Source organism: Triturus cristatus, chromosome 8 (genome assembly GCF_964204655.1).
Source record: "Triturus cristatus chromosome 8, aTriCri1.1, whole genome shotgun sequence".
In the NCBI taxonomy this organism is placed as follows: Eukaryota; Metazoa; Chordata; class Amphibia; order Caudata; family Salamandridae; genus Triturus; species Triturus cristatus.
The window spans coordinates 763,873,375-763,886,794 of record NC_140591.1 but is presented as its reverse complement, the minus strand read 5'-3'; the positions used below and the strand labels follow the sequence as shown (position 1 = coordinate 763,886,794).

The following is a 13,420-nucleotide window of genomic DNA, read 5'->3' as shown; positions in this document are numbered from 1 at the left end:
TGGAAAAAGCTTTTAAAGTCTTCCTGCCAGGAGCTCTATTGTAGAGACATGTTTTTCAAAGTCTATCAATTGCCTTTATAGAAACCCATTGGACCTTTAAGTTATAGATAGCGAAAGATCTTTGTGAAATCCATTGCTCAATTCCAAGATTTTAGAAGGATTTCATGAGACAGGATCTAGTCTTATACCATTTTCTTTCTCTAATATCTGCTTTAAGATTTCCTAATAGATTATCCACGGCTTCCCAGTATATCTGAAGCAGTCTGTTGTGAACACCCCAAGGGATGTAGAGCTACCCTTTCAATCTCCAATTCATTAGGAGAAAGCGCACCTGAGATTGAAGAGGATGCTGAGGTCAAATAAGTAATTGTAAGTTGGGTCTGAGACAAATAGTTCAAGAAACCAAACCACAGTCTCCCCAACCGGTAAGATGTGATAAGGATTACTTCATCCTTCTCCCTCTGAATTTTCTTCAGTACCTTGGGTAAAAGAGCAACTAGGGAAATGCATATAGGAGACCTGTAGGCTAGCGAAAAAATAGTGCATCTGTACTGCTCGATTTTCCCGGCCTTCCGGTGTTGCAGAGCAATCCATATGACTTCAGTCTCTTTCCATCCGAGTCTAAGGACTGGAGTAGTGAGTAGGGCCTATCTATTAGACACTTGTGACACCATCCCGTGCTCCTACTCTTAGCTCAGGGCCTACACACATAGCCTAGGGGATAGATTCGTTAGCCTTGAGGATAATTTGCTCTATAGTGAGGTTGTTTCATGGAGCTGTGTTGAATTCAGGCCTGGTAGGCCTCAAACGGGAGAGACTCCATCTTTCTTTCTGCTCCGGCAGCCCGGGACCTTTCCAGAGGGAGGGGGATGTTTTAGTTATGAGGTGTTATTCGCTCGGAGAGAACCGGTTCAGGCCGGCCCTTATCGAAGGATTGTATTTTTCTTCATGCCGAAGACACTACATCAGGCCGGCCGGCTGGGAAAGTGTCCTTGGTACGGGGAGGTACAGGAATTTGGTGGGCGGCAGGTTTCGAGCTGGAAATTTCCATGAGGGAATGCACTTCTATATTAGTGAAAGTCTGAGTGAGATAAGGGCACTTGCTTCTAGACCATAGGCGGCATCTGGCCGTTAGCAGAAGAGCTATTACTTATTCCAGGGAAGACTGATGATGAACTTGAATCCAAAGAGGGGAGAGTAGCCGATAAGGACGAGGTTCCAGTGACTCGGAGAGGGAGAAGGGAGCAGACCCACAACTGCAGAGGGGTGACTTCCAGGCTAAGCCGAGGCATAGACGAGAAGGGAACCTAGATGACCATTGAGCACGGGCTACGTACCATAAAGGTGAAGTCGACCCCTTTTTCTTTAGAGTATACAACTTAACCTTTCACTTTCCTTGCAGGTTGTCTATATATATAATGTATTCTGCGAATGTGCATGTGGCATTTAAATAAAGTATTTAGCTTGTTGTACGTTAGCATGTGTTGTGTACTTTTGTATAGGAGGATAGCCTATTCTTTAGTCAGAGTTGCCTTAAAATGAACAGAGGTTAATCCTGGTCAGGTAAGTGGTAACTGGATGAGGGGGAAAACAAGCCCCTCGAACTAGAGAACAGGTTGTGCTCCGCTAATGGTCTTTGTGTGATCTGATATATAGTAATCCCAATTCCCCTGTCGTGTACTACAGTGATAATAGGATGAGCTCGTGCCAAGGCTGCCGTGTAGGTAGGAGATTCTGGGTCTGACTGAGGCCGCGAGATCGTGTGTGTGTCGCTGCCGAATGGGTAGGAGATTCTGGACCTGACTGAGGTCGCGAGACTTTGTGTGTTGCTACCGGATGGGTAGGAGATTCTGGGTCTGACTGAGGCCGCGAGATCGTGTGTGTCGCTGCCGAATGGGTAGGAGATTCTGGACCTGACTGAGGTCGCGAGACTTTGTGTGTTGCTACCGAATGGGTAGGAGATTCTGGGTCTGACTGAGGCCGCGAGATCGTGTGTGTGTCGCTGCCGAATGGGTAGGAGATTCTGGACCTGACTGAGGTCGCGAGACTTTGTGTGTTGCTGCCGAATGGGTAGGAGATTCTGGACCTGACTGAGGTCGCGAGACTTTGTGTGTCGCTGCCGAATGGGTAGGAGATTCTGGACCTGACTGAGGTCGCGAGATCGTGTGTGTGTCGCTGCCGAATGGGTAGGAGATTCTGGGTCTGCCTAAGGCCGCGAGACTGTGGTTGCTGAGATTGCGAGGCTGTGAGGTCTTGATATATATATATATATATATATAATAGGAATTCCCTGTCCTTAGGTGGTACGTATATATGTGGTTATTTGGGTGTAAAAAGACCCTAGGGAGGGGGTAACGTTCTGTTTTGGGTCAGAAGGGCTCTGTAGAGCGGGTTCCACCCGATCCGAAAACCCAAGCAGAACAGCATCTGTCCCCCAGGCTTCCTTGCATCTATTCTGGGAGCAAAACAGGGGAAGATGATAATCTTTTTCTGGGGCAAACAAGTTCACCCCTGGATTTTCTAGCCTGTTTGTAATGGTTGAAAATATGTCTGGATGAAGACAAAGAGATATTATTGAGGTGACATTTCTGCTCAGATTGTCTGCTACCTTGCTTAGTACCCAGCAATATGAGTCGGAGTTAGGGTCAATATATTTTCGTCTGCCCTAGAACATATGGAAAGGGCCAGATCCACCATGTTGGGCAATTTTGTTCCTCCCTGTCTTAATATATCAGTTTTTGATTGTCTGCAAGTTATAGAATAGCTTTCTTGTGGATTTCTAGGAGAAAAGCTTTTATGGCTAGAAAAATTGCATGAAGCCCCCTGAAATTTGAGGATAGTTTTGCCTCTATAAGTGAGCAACTTCACTGAATCTTTAGTTGGTCTATATTTCCCTCTGACCAGTTATACTGGGATCTTTAGTGGTCACCAATGGAATATGAGGGTCTAAGGGGGTCTCCTGTCAAGACATTCTTTTCCAACATCCACCATTCCATGACATGTTTGAGTTGAAATGGCACCAGAATCTGTGGAGCCAGGCTCATTGTATGGGAGCAATACACAAAGACCAATTGTCAGCTACACCTAATCATATGACCCAGGATCAGGCTGCAGGCACCAAATGGTTAGGACAAGAAACCAGCATCTTTCTGAAGGTGGCATTTTCTTAATTGTGAGTAAAAATCGGCCTTTACCATTAAAGAGGGCATTTAATTACAATTCGTTACTCACTAAACTCGACCTGTCTATCTGCTCCCAATTGGACGTTACAACTTATTAAATGTAATAAGACAACTTCAATGTTGTCCTATGGAAGAAGTAGACCTTGCAGTAGTGAAAAACACATTTAGGAATTTTTCACTGCCAGGACATGTAAACTTTGAAAGTACATTTTTAAATATACAGCACCCTCCCTCTGGGCTGTTCAGGGCCTACACTACTTATATTTATTAAAAAGGAAGGGTTTGGCCTGGCAAAAGGTTTATTTTGCCCGGTCGACATGGCAGTTTGAACCTGCACATACAAGCCCAATGGCAGGCCTTACACATGTTTAAAGGCCTATTTAAGTGGGTGGCACAATCAGTCTTGCATGCCCACTAGTAGCATTTAATATACAGGCCCTGGACACACGTAGTACCACTTTACAAGGGACTTAAAAGTAAATTGAATAGGTCAATTGGTTGTAAGCCACTTCTACCATGTTTTCAGGAGAGAACACAAGCACTATAGCACTGGTTAGCAGTGGTACCGTGTGCAAAGTCCTAAAGCCTGCTGAAATGAGAAAGCAAAATTAGGAGGATTGAAGGCAAAAAGGTTAGGGCAGAACCACACCAAGGATGCAAAGTCTAACAATATACCTCTGTGAATACTCTTAGGGGCATATTCTCAAGGATCTATCGCTGAGTTATCGGTACTTTAGCGCAGCCAAAGTCGCGATACATTTATCACACCATTCACAAACTGGTGCTAACAGTCCATATCACCAGTTTACCTGCTATAGCAGCCGCAAAAAACATTGCCACGATGACCCCGGCAAATATCGCTAATGAGATGCAGAGTAGGCATTTCCAAGAAAAAAGCTGCAACCACACCACTCCGCAACAACCAGCCACATTGGCAATAAGATCACAAAACAGGTGATAAGGCACGTTAGCAGTAGGATTTTAACACCTGCTCTGACCTGGTGTAAAGTCGGACGATGACCTGCAGCAGCCAAGGGAGCACAGTCCATAGCCAAACATGAAGAACAACAGATGCACATGAGCAACTGAACATGCGGCCCGGTGCCCCAATAGGGCAACAACACCCACTGCCACCATCCCCAGGATCACACCACCCACCCCACCCACTTTGGACAAAGAGAATGCACATCAACTCCACGAAACCATGGACCAAACAAATCGCCTGAAGTCGCACAATCACAACAGCTAACATACAGGTGTGGCCAGGAAAAAGGAAATCATACATTCATATCGTATAATCCAAACAAAACGTTTATTACAGATTAAACAAAAAACAACAATTCTGAAGAGGCACGGCGAGTCTTCTCTGAGCATTCTGTGAGTCACAGCCTGCAAGACAGAAATACAGAGAAGAAGGTGTGTCATGCGCCCAACAACGTACAGAGAGAGAGAGAGATAGAGCGAAAGAGAGAGAGAGAGAGAGAGAGAGAGGGAGAGAGAGAGAAAGAGAAAGAGAAAGAAAGAGAGGGAGAGGGAGAGAGAAAGAGAGAGAAAGAGAGAGGGGGAGAGAAAGAGAGAGAGAAAGAGAGGGATAGAGAGGGAGAGAGAAAGAGAGGGAGAGAGAAAGAGAGGGAGAGAGAAAGAGAGAGAAAGAGTGAGGGGGAGAGAAAGAGAGAGAAAGAGAGGGAGAGAGAGTGCTGACACTGCGGACCCAGGCCTCACTGCTCACCTGCTGCCACCAGTGTGTCTCCAACCACGTGCTGGTATACACAGCAGTCCCCCAGGCCCCCTATCTGAATCAGTTCACAGAGAAATGAATGGCAGAGTCCATACAGTTGCACACGCCATCATCCCTATCCCGCCCCTGTGCACACAGGCTGCCGCACCCCAGCCCCTCCCACCACCCCGCAGAGATTCCCCTCCCCTGCACAACCAAGCCTCACTGCTCACCTTCCGCCACCATCGTGTCTCCAAGAGGGCACACCACGTGCCGGTGGGAGCACCAAGTCCGGGGCCCGTGACCATGGCACCCTTCACATCATGCAGCCCGCACCACGGGCCACCAGGTCACACACTTGATTCTGGGTCTTGATTTCGCTATGGCAGAGAACATATCAGTGCAAACGGCCTCATCGCAGGCTGCACACCCGCTCAGCCCTAGAGGTGCCACTAACTCTGTGAACCGCAAGGCGATGCCACGTGTCGGTAGGCCCGCACTGCCCGCTGGCTCAGGCTTAAACTGCGGTCCAGCAGGGCTCACACTGATGCCACCATTGTGGACCACCCAGATGGCGCATCATCGCAGGCTGCACACCCGCTCAGCATTTAAGGTGCCCCTACCTCAGTGCACCGAAAGACACCGTCCCGTGGCGGTGTGCCTGTGCCTGCTGCAGTGTATCCAGTGCGACCAAGTCTGTGTACCGCAAGCCATGGACCCTTTATGATTGAGTCCCGTCTTGCAGACGCCATCATGTCACCCCTGGCACTGGGCAATGTGAGGTGGCAGGGCCCTAGGCCCTCATGCATAAATGATACCCACACAGAGACACTCAGTTGGAGAGTGGCATTGGTGTCCAGCACGTGCGCCAGGCCCTTTTATATTGGCAGGGTCACATGTCCTGTGACACCGGTGCTGAATGGGTGTGGTGTGGGTGTGAACCAGCCGTGAGGGAGTGGCTGTGGCATGCTGAAAACTAGACCTGTGAGCAGCAAATCCCTACAGGGAAGACCTGGGACATGTAGTGTCGTCCTCCCCCCCTGTGAGCGTAAGCGGAGTGGGCTAGCCTGGCGTATGCCAGTCCAGCATAAGGGTGTGAACAATGACCCCTGGGCTCTGGGCGTGCTTCCATTCTGGGCTGGACAAGGAAGTGACTAATGCGTGCGTCTCTGTTCTAGTGTCTGCGCCACCCGGAACACAATCGGCAATAATGTCACCCTGTGACCCAAATCCCACAATATGAGCAACATGGACGTAAGGGGGAATCATTGACCCTACATTCATCCATACCTCCACACTTGCAAGATCATAGACATGACACATCGGTGTGACAATGAATGTTTAATGCACATTCAATGGAGTGTTGTAGTTGGAGCATTACAGGGCAATGCAAACCCCACTTTACATTGTTATCCCGTGGAGGGCCAGCCAGAGTCATTCAGGGAATGACAAGTACATCAGAAGAGGAGAAGTTCAGTCTGCAGTCAAATAGCTGTGTCATTGGTGACCAAACAGAATATGGCAGTCTATGTCGAGGTCCAAGGTGAGTGTCGCAGAGTGCATCGGGAGACAGTGGAAGGTGATGATGCAGAGGGCAGAACAAAGCAGAAACAGCCCATATGGCGGAGATGAATGCTACCGCTTCCTTCTGACCACAAGGGCAGATTCATCAAAATCTTCGTCCTCTGCTGTTTCGGGTGCCTCACATGTGGGTGGTGGTGTTCTGTCTCCAGTACTGTGTGGCAGTGACCCCTCAGGGGCCAGAGGTGGAATGTCCGCCGCACTGTGTGGCACTGACACATCAGGGGCCGGAGATGTGGATGGAGTGGAAGCAGCAGCATGTATCAGCGCCAGGCCTTGTGGCAGAAATGCCATGAGGAGGGTCTTTATGGCGTTGGGGGACCCAGCTACCTCTCGCTTGTGTGCAGTCATGGCAGCCGCTCTTTCTGCACCCATCTGCTCCATGTTCTCCATGAGCATCTGCATGAGTCCCAACTCACCACTCTGACTAGACAGTCGTTCTTGTCGCAGAGTCAGGACTCTGGTGATGTCAGCCATGGTTCGCTGGAGGGCATGGAGTGGACTGTTGGTGTCCGTTAGGGACAGTGAGTGGTCCCTGATGGGACTTAGACACCCATGTATGGCGTTTAGTTTGGGTGCTATGCAGTCGAATCCCACCTGCACCTGTTCAGCCAGCTTCTCCTGGCACCCCATCACACGGAGTTGGAAGGCCATGTGTTCGTCGTGGGGGTCCTGAGAGGCAGCCGTGGAGGTGGGTGCTGCCTGCTGTGTGTACTGTGCAGGGGGTGGGTTCTCCTCATAGCAGCTGGGCTGCCCTGCTCCTGGAAGGGGGCTACAAAGTCTCTCCACGAGCTGTTGGAGGGCGCCGGAGTCGAAGGTGTGGTGGTCCTGCTAATCATCAGAGAAGAGAGGTTGGGACTGCTCTGCAGGAGTTGTTGATTCTCCCTCTGCAATGTGAAGGGGAGAGGCAGTTTAACATTGTGTTCACATGTATGTTGACACACTGTACATGTTTGCATTCAGACTGAATGACAGTGTACATTGTGACTGTTTGTGGGGAGCTGCCTATATGATGCAATACAGTGAACATTTAGACAACATCACGGATGTGGGTTTGTACTTGTTTATTGTCAACTCACATTTCCCTGTGATGCCATATGTGATTGGCCAGTTTCTACACACAAGCGGCACCAGTTGTGTCCTCTGTTCTGTTCTGGACATGTTGCAGATTGTGCCACCTCGTTGTCAATGTTGATGTGCTCTGCATGTGATGTGTGTGCCGCATTTTGGGGGAATCGCACTTGCAGCTCTAATTTGGCTGCCCCTTATCCCTTACATGCGGTGTGCCTCTGTCTTCTGTGCTTATACAGTGCTGATATGTTGCATTCTTGGGTGCATTGGTCTCTTGATGGGAGTTGGGGGTCTGGGGCATGGTTTGTCCACAGATGTGCTATGCTTACTTTTGCATGTGTGCTGTTGTGCCCATCTCCATCCGTCCCCCCAGTCCCTGGTCGTTATTCATCCTGTTGCTGTTGTGTCCGGTCATGTTGAGCAGTGTCCGGGCCCCCAACTCCTGCCACCGTCTCCCCACTGATGACTCTGGACACCATTTCCTCCATTTCGTCCAGCTGCTCCTAAGGCGCTGGGCTCCCATCTCCAGTCTGCATTGCTGCCTTCCGGTTGTTTGCGAGTTTCTGCTTGGTTTTGCTCTTGACGTCATTCCAGCGCCTCATGACCTCTTCCATTGCCCTCTTCAGCACTCCGACTGCATTCACTTTGTCCACAATGGTCTGCCATATTCCATTTTTAGTTGCCAGTGGAGGTGATGAACAGTAGTTGATGGTGTTCTATCACCTCCGTTATCAGGATCTGGTTTTCCTGCGGACTGAACCGCTTCTTCCTACTCTTCTTCTCCTTGCCCTTCCCTGACCCTGAGGTCCCAGGCTGGTCCTCTGGGGTGGGGGGCTTGTGGGGTCCTGTTTGTCATCTACACTTTCTCCGGTTGACTCGATTGTGCTTCGCTGTTGTTTGGCTTTTGTATGTGGTTTTTTTTTCAACTTTTATAGTGCATTTTCCTGCATGTCGCGAGGGGTTTGCTTATTTTTGTATCAGGATTTGCGCCATCGCAGCTTTTTTTGCGTTCGTGTTTCGCATTTTTGCGGCATCGCGTTGATTTTAACGAGTTAATTTGACGCATTGTGATGAGTCTATTGCATGGTACCGCCGTGTTGAGAATACCATGTTAACACGGTGTTATTTTCCCGCAATAGACTGCGATGTGAAGAGTTGTGTTAAGCTACTTTTGCGGTAGTTATCACAGGTTCTTGAGAATATCCCCCTTAGAACACTGGTTATGCAAAAAGGGAGGGCTTTGAACTGATAATGGTTCTGTTCTAGAGGAAATCATAAGAGTCTCTTTGATCTGATGTGAATTGGTACTTGAAAATATGTGTCTCAGAGACCTGTTGTAGTTAAAAACTCGGCCTGCAAAATCCAAGGAATAATTTACCTTGCACACACGGCACATCAATTCTGACAGAAATGTTTTCAAAAAGTTACGTAAGTGAATGTCAGTATTATTGATAGGGAAAGAGAGAGGTATCTGGTGTAAATAAAATAAAGGAAAAACTAATCAAAGTTTTGTCAAAACAAAAGTAAAAGTATGAATACAGAAGAAGCTAAAGAGCTTTCTAGAATGGCCCACTCACGTATGAGAATTATCATGTTGTTATGACTGTGATAAGGAAGAAGATTTTTGTGGAGAGGTAACTTTAGGAAAGAGTATTTTCGACTGCCTGACACTGAAGTGATTTAGAACTGGTTTGCCTCCCTTGTGGGCTGTTAACCTCCCTCCTCCTGGAAGACATTGGCTTGGCCTCTGGAAGCAGGAAGGCAGGTTTAGTGTTAACAGTGGCACTAAGCTGATATTAAAAATCTGGAAAGGGAACTGGAACAGTTGGCAACACAAAGAGCAGTTTTCACAGCTCGATCTTTGAAGTGTAGATCCCAAATAGACCAGCCAGTAACAGCGACCATTGATTGCCAGAGGCACCTTTGTCTGTGTCCCCAGCAGGAGGGAATACCAGTTCTAACCCTGCAAGAATGGAGGATACCTGATCGCCATCTGACAGGACATAAAAGGATATTCCTTCTGAGGGAAGGAGGCTAGTGTCATCTTCGTTGAGAGATGCTTTGAATTCTGTGAGAAAGTAGCCAAGATCGTGTCACAAATTCTCCAATTATTGACAGTTCCAGGAGATAAGACTAGAACCTCATCATCACCTCCTCAGAACATTCCTGGACCTGAATAGAAACATCTTGAAATAGAACACTCTGTCTGGCTGATAGAAGGACAAAGCCCAAGCACTCTCCCAGGCACCCAGGGACTGCAACTCCTCAACAATGGTCATGTGTTTGTTCTCCTTTTGCTACTCCTGGAACTCAAAAGGCAGTAGCACTCCTGATTCAAAAAAGGCCTAGTTGATCAGTGGACTCTGCAGGAGCCTGGTCTGGTGCTTAAAGACCTATCATGGCAATCTGAAATTTTCTGCCAGGAAAACATTTCCAGGCAGCTGAAAACATTTGAGATTCAGTCGTTTTTTCCTCTTCTGGAAGACTAGGACGAGGGGCTTAGGATTCCCTAGTTAGGTGCCTCTTTGGTGGGTTAGATATCCAGGTTTGCCTTGCTCTGACCGTTTTGCCTCAAAAAAAGGCTTCACATGGATTTTAAATAAAAGGTGTCTGACATCCTGAAGCAAGGCTAGATACACCTTCCAACCTGGCCCCACGGGAACAGTTCAACAACAAAAAATTACTCCGTTCTAAAGTAAAACCTTGGACTCAGGCGAGGAAGAAGATCTAGTATAGCGGCCAACTGACCTGGGCGGAATCCTTCATTGTCCCAATAAGAATTTCTAGCATCAAAATTGAAAGACTTTGGTAGGAGCTGGATGATGACTTATCTGACTAATAGTGAACCTAATCAGGCTTAGCTCTTTTTCTTGCTGTGATGGAGGGCTTGGAGCTCTCGAAAATGAACTAAGTCTGAAGGTAAAAAACTTTTTGTGACCTCCGTGACTTACCTGCCCTCTATTTCATTGGAGTCAGCTTAGAGTTCCAGTCAACCTTGAACTATGACTTTTCCTTATCACTTTGTGGTTTCTTGATGTTTTAAGTCTCAAACGTTAAAAAAAGTTCTTTGGTTACAAGAATTTTATTTTGATTGTTTTGCTATGTTTTTTCTTTTGAAATTGGTCTGGAGTTTCAGAAATTGTTTTGAGCATTTTATTGTGTTGTATTCCTGACTTTGGAATTGTTTGGTATCGCTTGAACTTTAAAAGCACTTCCCTGTTAATGTTTCTGTCGCTTGCGCCATTGATGCCAGAGGTTGAACAGAGGTTCTCTTAAAACTGTGTTGAGACCTAGCCAGATTGTGTTCAATATGTTGGGACATTTCCCCACTCCGAAATTAAAACCCCAACTTCTGACAATAATTAGACCAGCATTGACTTGTAATTTTAATTATGTTATTACATCTTCCCTCTGCATAGGACTTACACTGTAATTTTATGTACAACACTTTCTATACTGACTCAATAATCAATAACATTACTACTAATCACACTATTCGTAATAAACATCTTTCAGGGCAGTGGAGAGTTTGTGAAAACACCACACCAATAGATAATCCCACTCTGTGATTGAATTCAAGGTCTTCTTTTCCCTTGGGTAGAAAATGTTCTGTGCTAAAAAAAAATTAACTTACATCCTAAATCTGTCTTCGCTAGTAAAGTGCCTCACCATTTGAAATATACTCACTCTCATTTAGATCAGTATCAAATTAAGAGTTGTTCTATCCCATGCACCAGACCCCATATCGGGATGGACAAATGGAACCGACTGGGAAATAATTCTCAAAGTTTACTGATTATGATTCCAGTTGTTATCACTTTTCACTCAGTTGAATTGATTCTTTATAAACGAGTTGTGTCAAGTTGTCTTTGAAGTGGCAGGCTGCTGTATAACGTCTCATTATTATGAGCTATAATTCATGACAGAAATGTAAACATGAGAGACAGCAGGGTACAAGAGTTTGTGAGTGTGTGATCAGATACTTTCCTCTTGCCTTTGGCGCCTAATTAGGCACTTTCCAAGGAGGAATCAGCTTTAAAAAGGTATTTAGATTTTTTAATTGTAGAACTTGTTAGATTTCATTTAGGAGGAATATTCCACAAGCAAATATTAGTCTTTATCCTTCTCCTTATGATTGCACATATTGGTGCAGGATTAGAAATGTGGCAATCCATTTTTTAATGTTCTAAAATGGGGTGTTGCTTTAATGTTGTACTATCTACTCGTGGAAACCATCATCACTCACACGAAATGTTATTTTTTAATGCTTTTTGTGACATTTTGGAACATTTAATTCCACAGCTGTCATTTTGCTGATTTCTAATGTGGCTTTTCTTCCCTCTAGTTGGGTATACCATGCATGACCTCATATTCGAGTGGTTGGACGTCGGGCCTGTCCAAGTAGCAGATGGATTAACACTGCCACAGTTCATCCTGAAGAAAGAAAATGAGCTTGGTGATTGCACGAAACATTACAACACTGGTGAGTGTTCACATATGCTGTGTGTGACTACAATCCTTATGATTCACTACAGCAACTATGCCCAAGTAAAATCCACCACTACAGTGCTTTTAAGATCAACATGGCAGATATTACATGGCTTCTCCTTTCAATTCAAACTCTACACTGTATTTGCAAATGTATTATTATTTTTTAACATTATTTAGGAGTTTGTTGCATATAGGTGCCGAGTGCCCATCATCATAGTCGGTGCAGCGCAGATGGCCCTCATTACCACCGTGGGATAGCTTCTACGTAGACCTTTTTTCCTAAACAGCGTCAGAACCTTTCTGGCCTTGAAATATGGTCCCAAAGTACTGAACGAACCTAGGGGCATATTATCAAGAAAAGGCGTTAAAATGATCAACGCTTTAGCGGCAGAAAACTGCCGCTAAAGCGGCGATAATGGGCTTGAAAATATGCCCTTGAGAATTCCAATAGAAGCCCATGTTCTGGTGTCAACATGGGCTTCTATTGGAATTCTCTGCGGCATATTATCAAGCCCATTATCGCCATATTAGCAGCAGTATTCTGCCGCTAAATCGGCGATAATTTTAACGCTGTGCTTGATAATATGCCCCCTCGTACTCTACTGTCATTGATAATGAGAGGTTTAAGAGGGTGACGTGCATGTTGCGGCAGTTTGACACTGCGTGTGGAAGTGCCTTGACACCCTCGCGGGTGGGTAGTCATGCTTTATAAGAAACCTGAATGATTGATCTCAGATACCCTCTTCACAATGTGCACTGCAAAACCATGAGTTTGCAGTAGTCTAAAAACAAACAACTGCATGCCTCATTTCTGCAATCTCAAAATACTTTATGTGGGAGTAGATCAAAGAGGAGTTTCAGTAGATGGTTTATGCACCGTTCAGTCTATAAGAACTCAGTCCATTTTAAATCCATTTGATCTGCATGCCTCCTTAGATTTAAGATGTTGATGGAAAATACCTTTAATATCAAAATTTGAAAACCTATACCATCACGTCACTGCCCATTTGCAAACCAAAGGCATTGCCTACGTCACAGAGAGTTGTCTTAGTTCTCTGAATCATGTGGATAGCCTATGGGTCCACAGAGCAGGGAAACAGACACAGGCCTCACTGACCAACCCACAGCCTGTGGTACTATAGAGATTATCCCATACCTAACAGACTCGAGCAGGATGATTTGTTTAGGTTGGGCCCCCCCTTGATACTATGGAGCCACATAATACAACAGTGGTGTATATACATAGATTTATTATACAGTAAGAGAATAAGGAGTCAATAGTACACAGTATAAACGGGCTAACAATAGACCACACTGTATTTGCTGTCAATCTTTACAAACCTACTAAATGCCTGCACATCATTCCTCTAGCATATGT

General features: G+C 46.1%; 1 protein-coding gene across 1 annotated transcript in view; it reads left to right on the top strand.

Annotated features, from left to right (window-relative positions):
• Positions 1-13,420, top strand: part of GLRA2 (glycine receptor alpha 2) — a 938,599-nt gene that overhangs the window by 412,895 nt on the left and 512,284 nt on the right. The window contains exon 6 of the mRNA XM_085622202.1: positions 11,897-12,034. Coding sequence (XP_085478328.1) covers positions 11,897-12,034 — 138 coding nt within the window. The remainder of the gene's footprint in view (positions 1-11,896; positions 12,035-13,420) is intronic.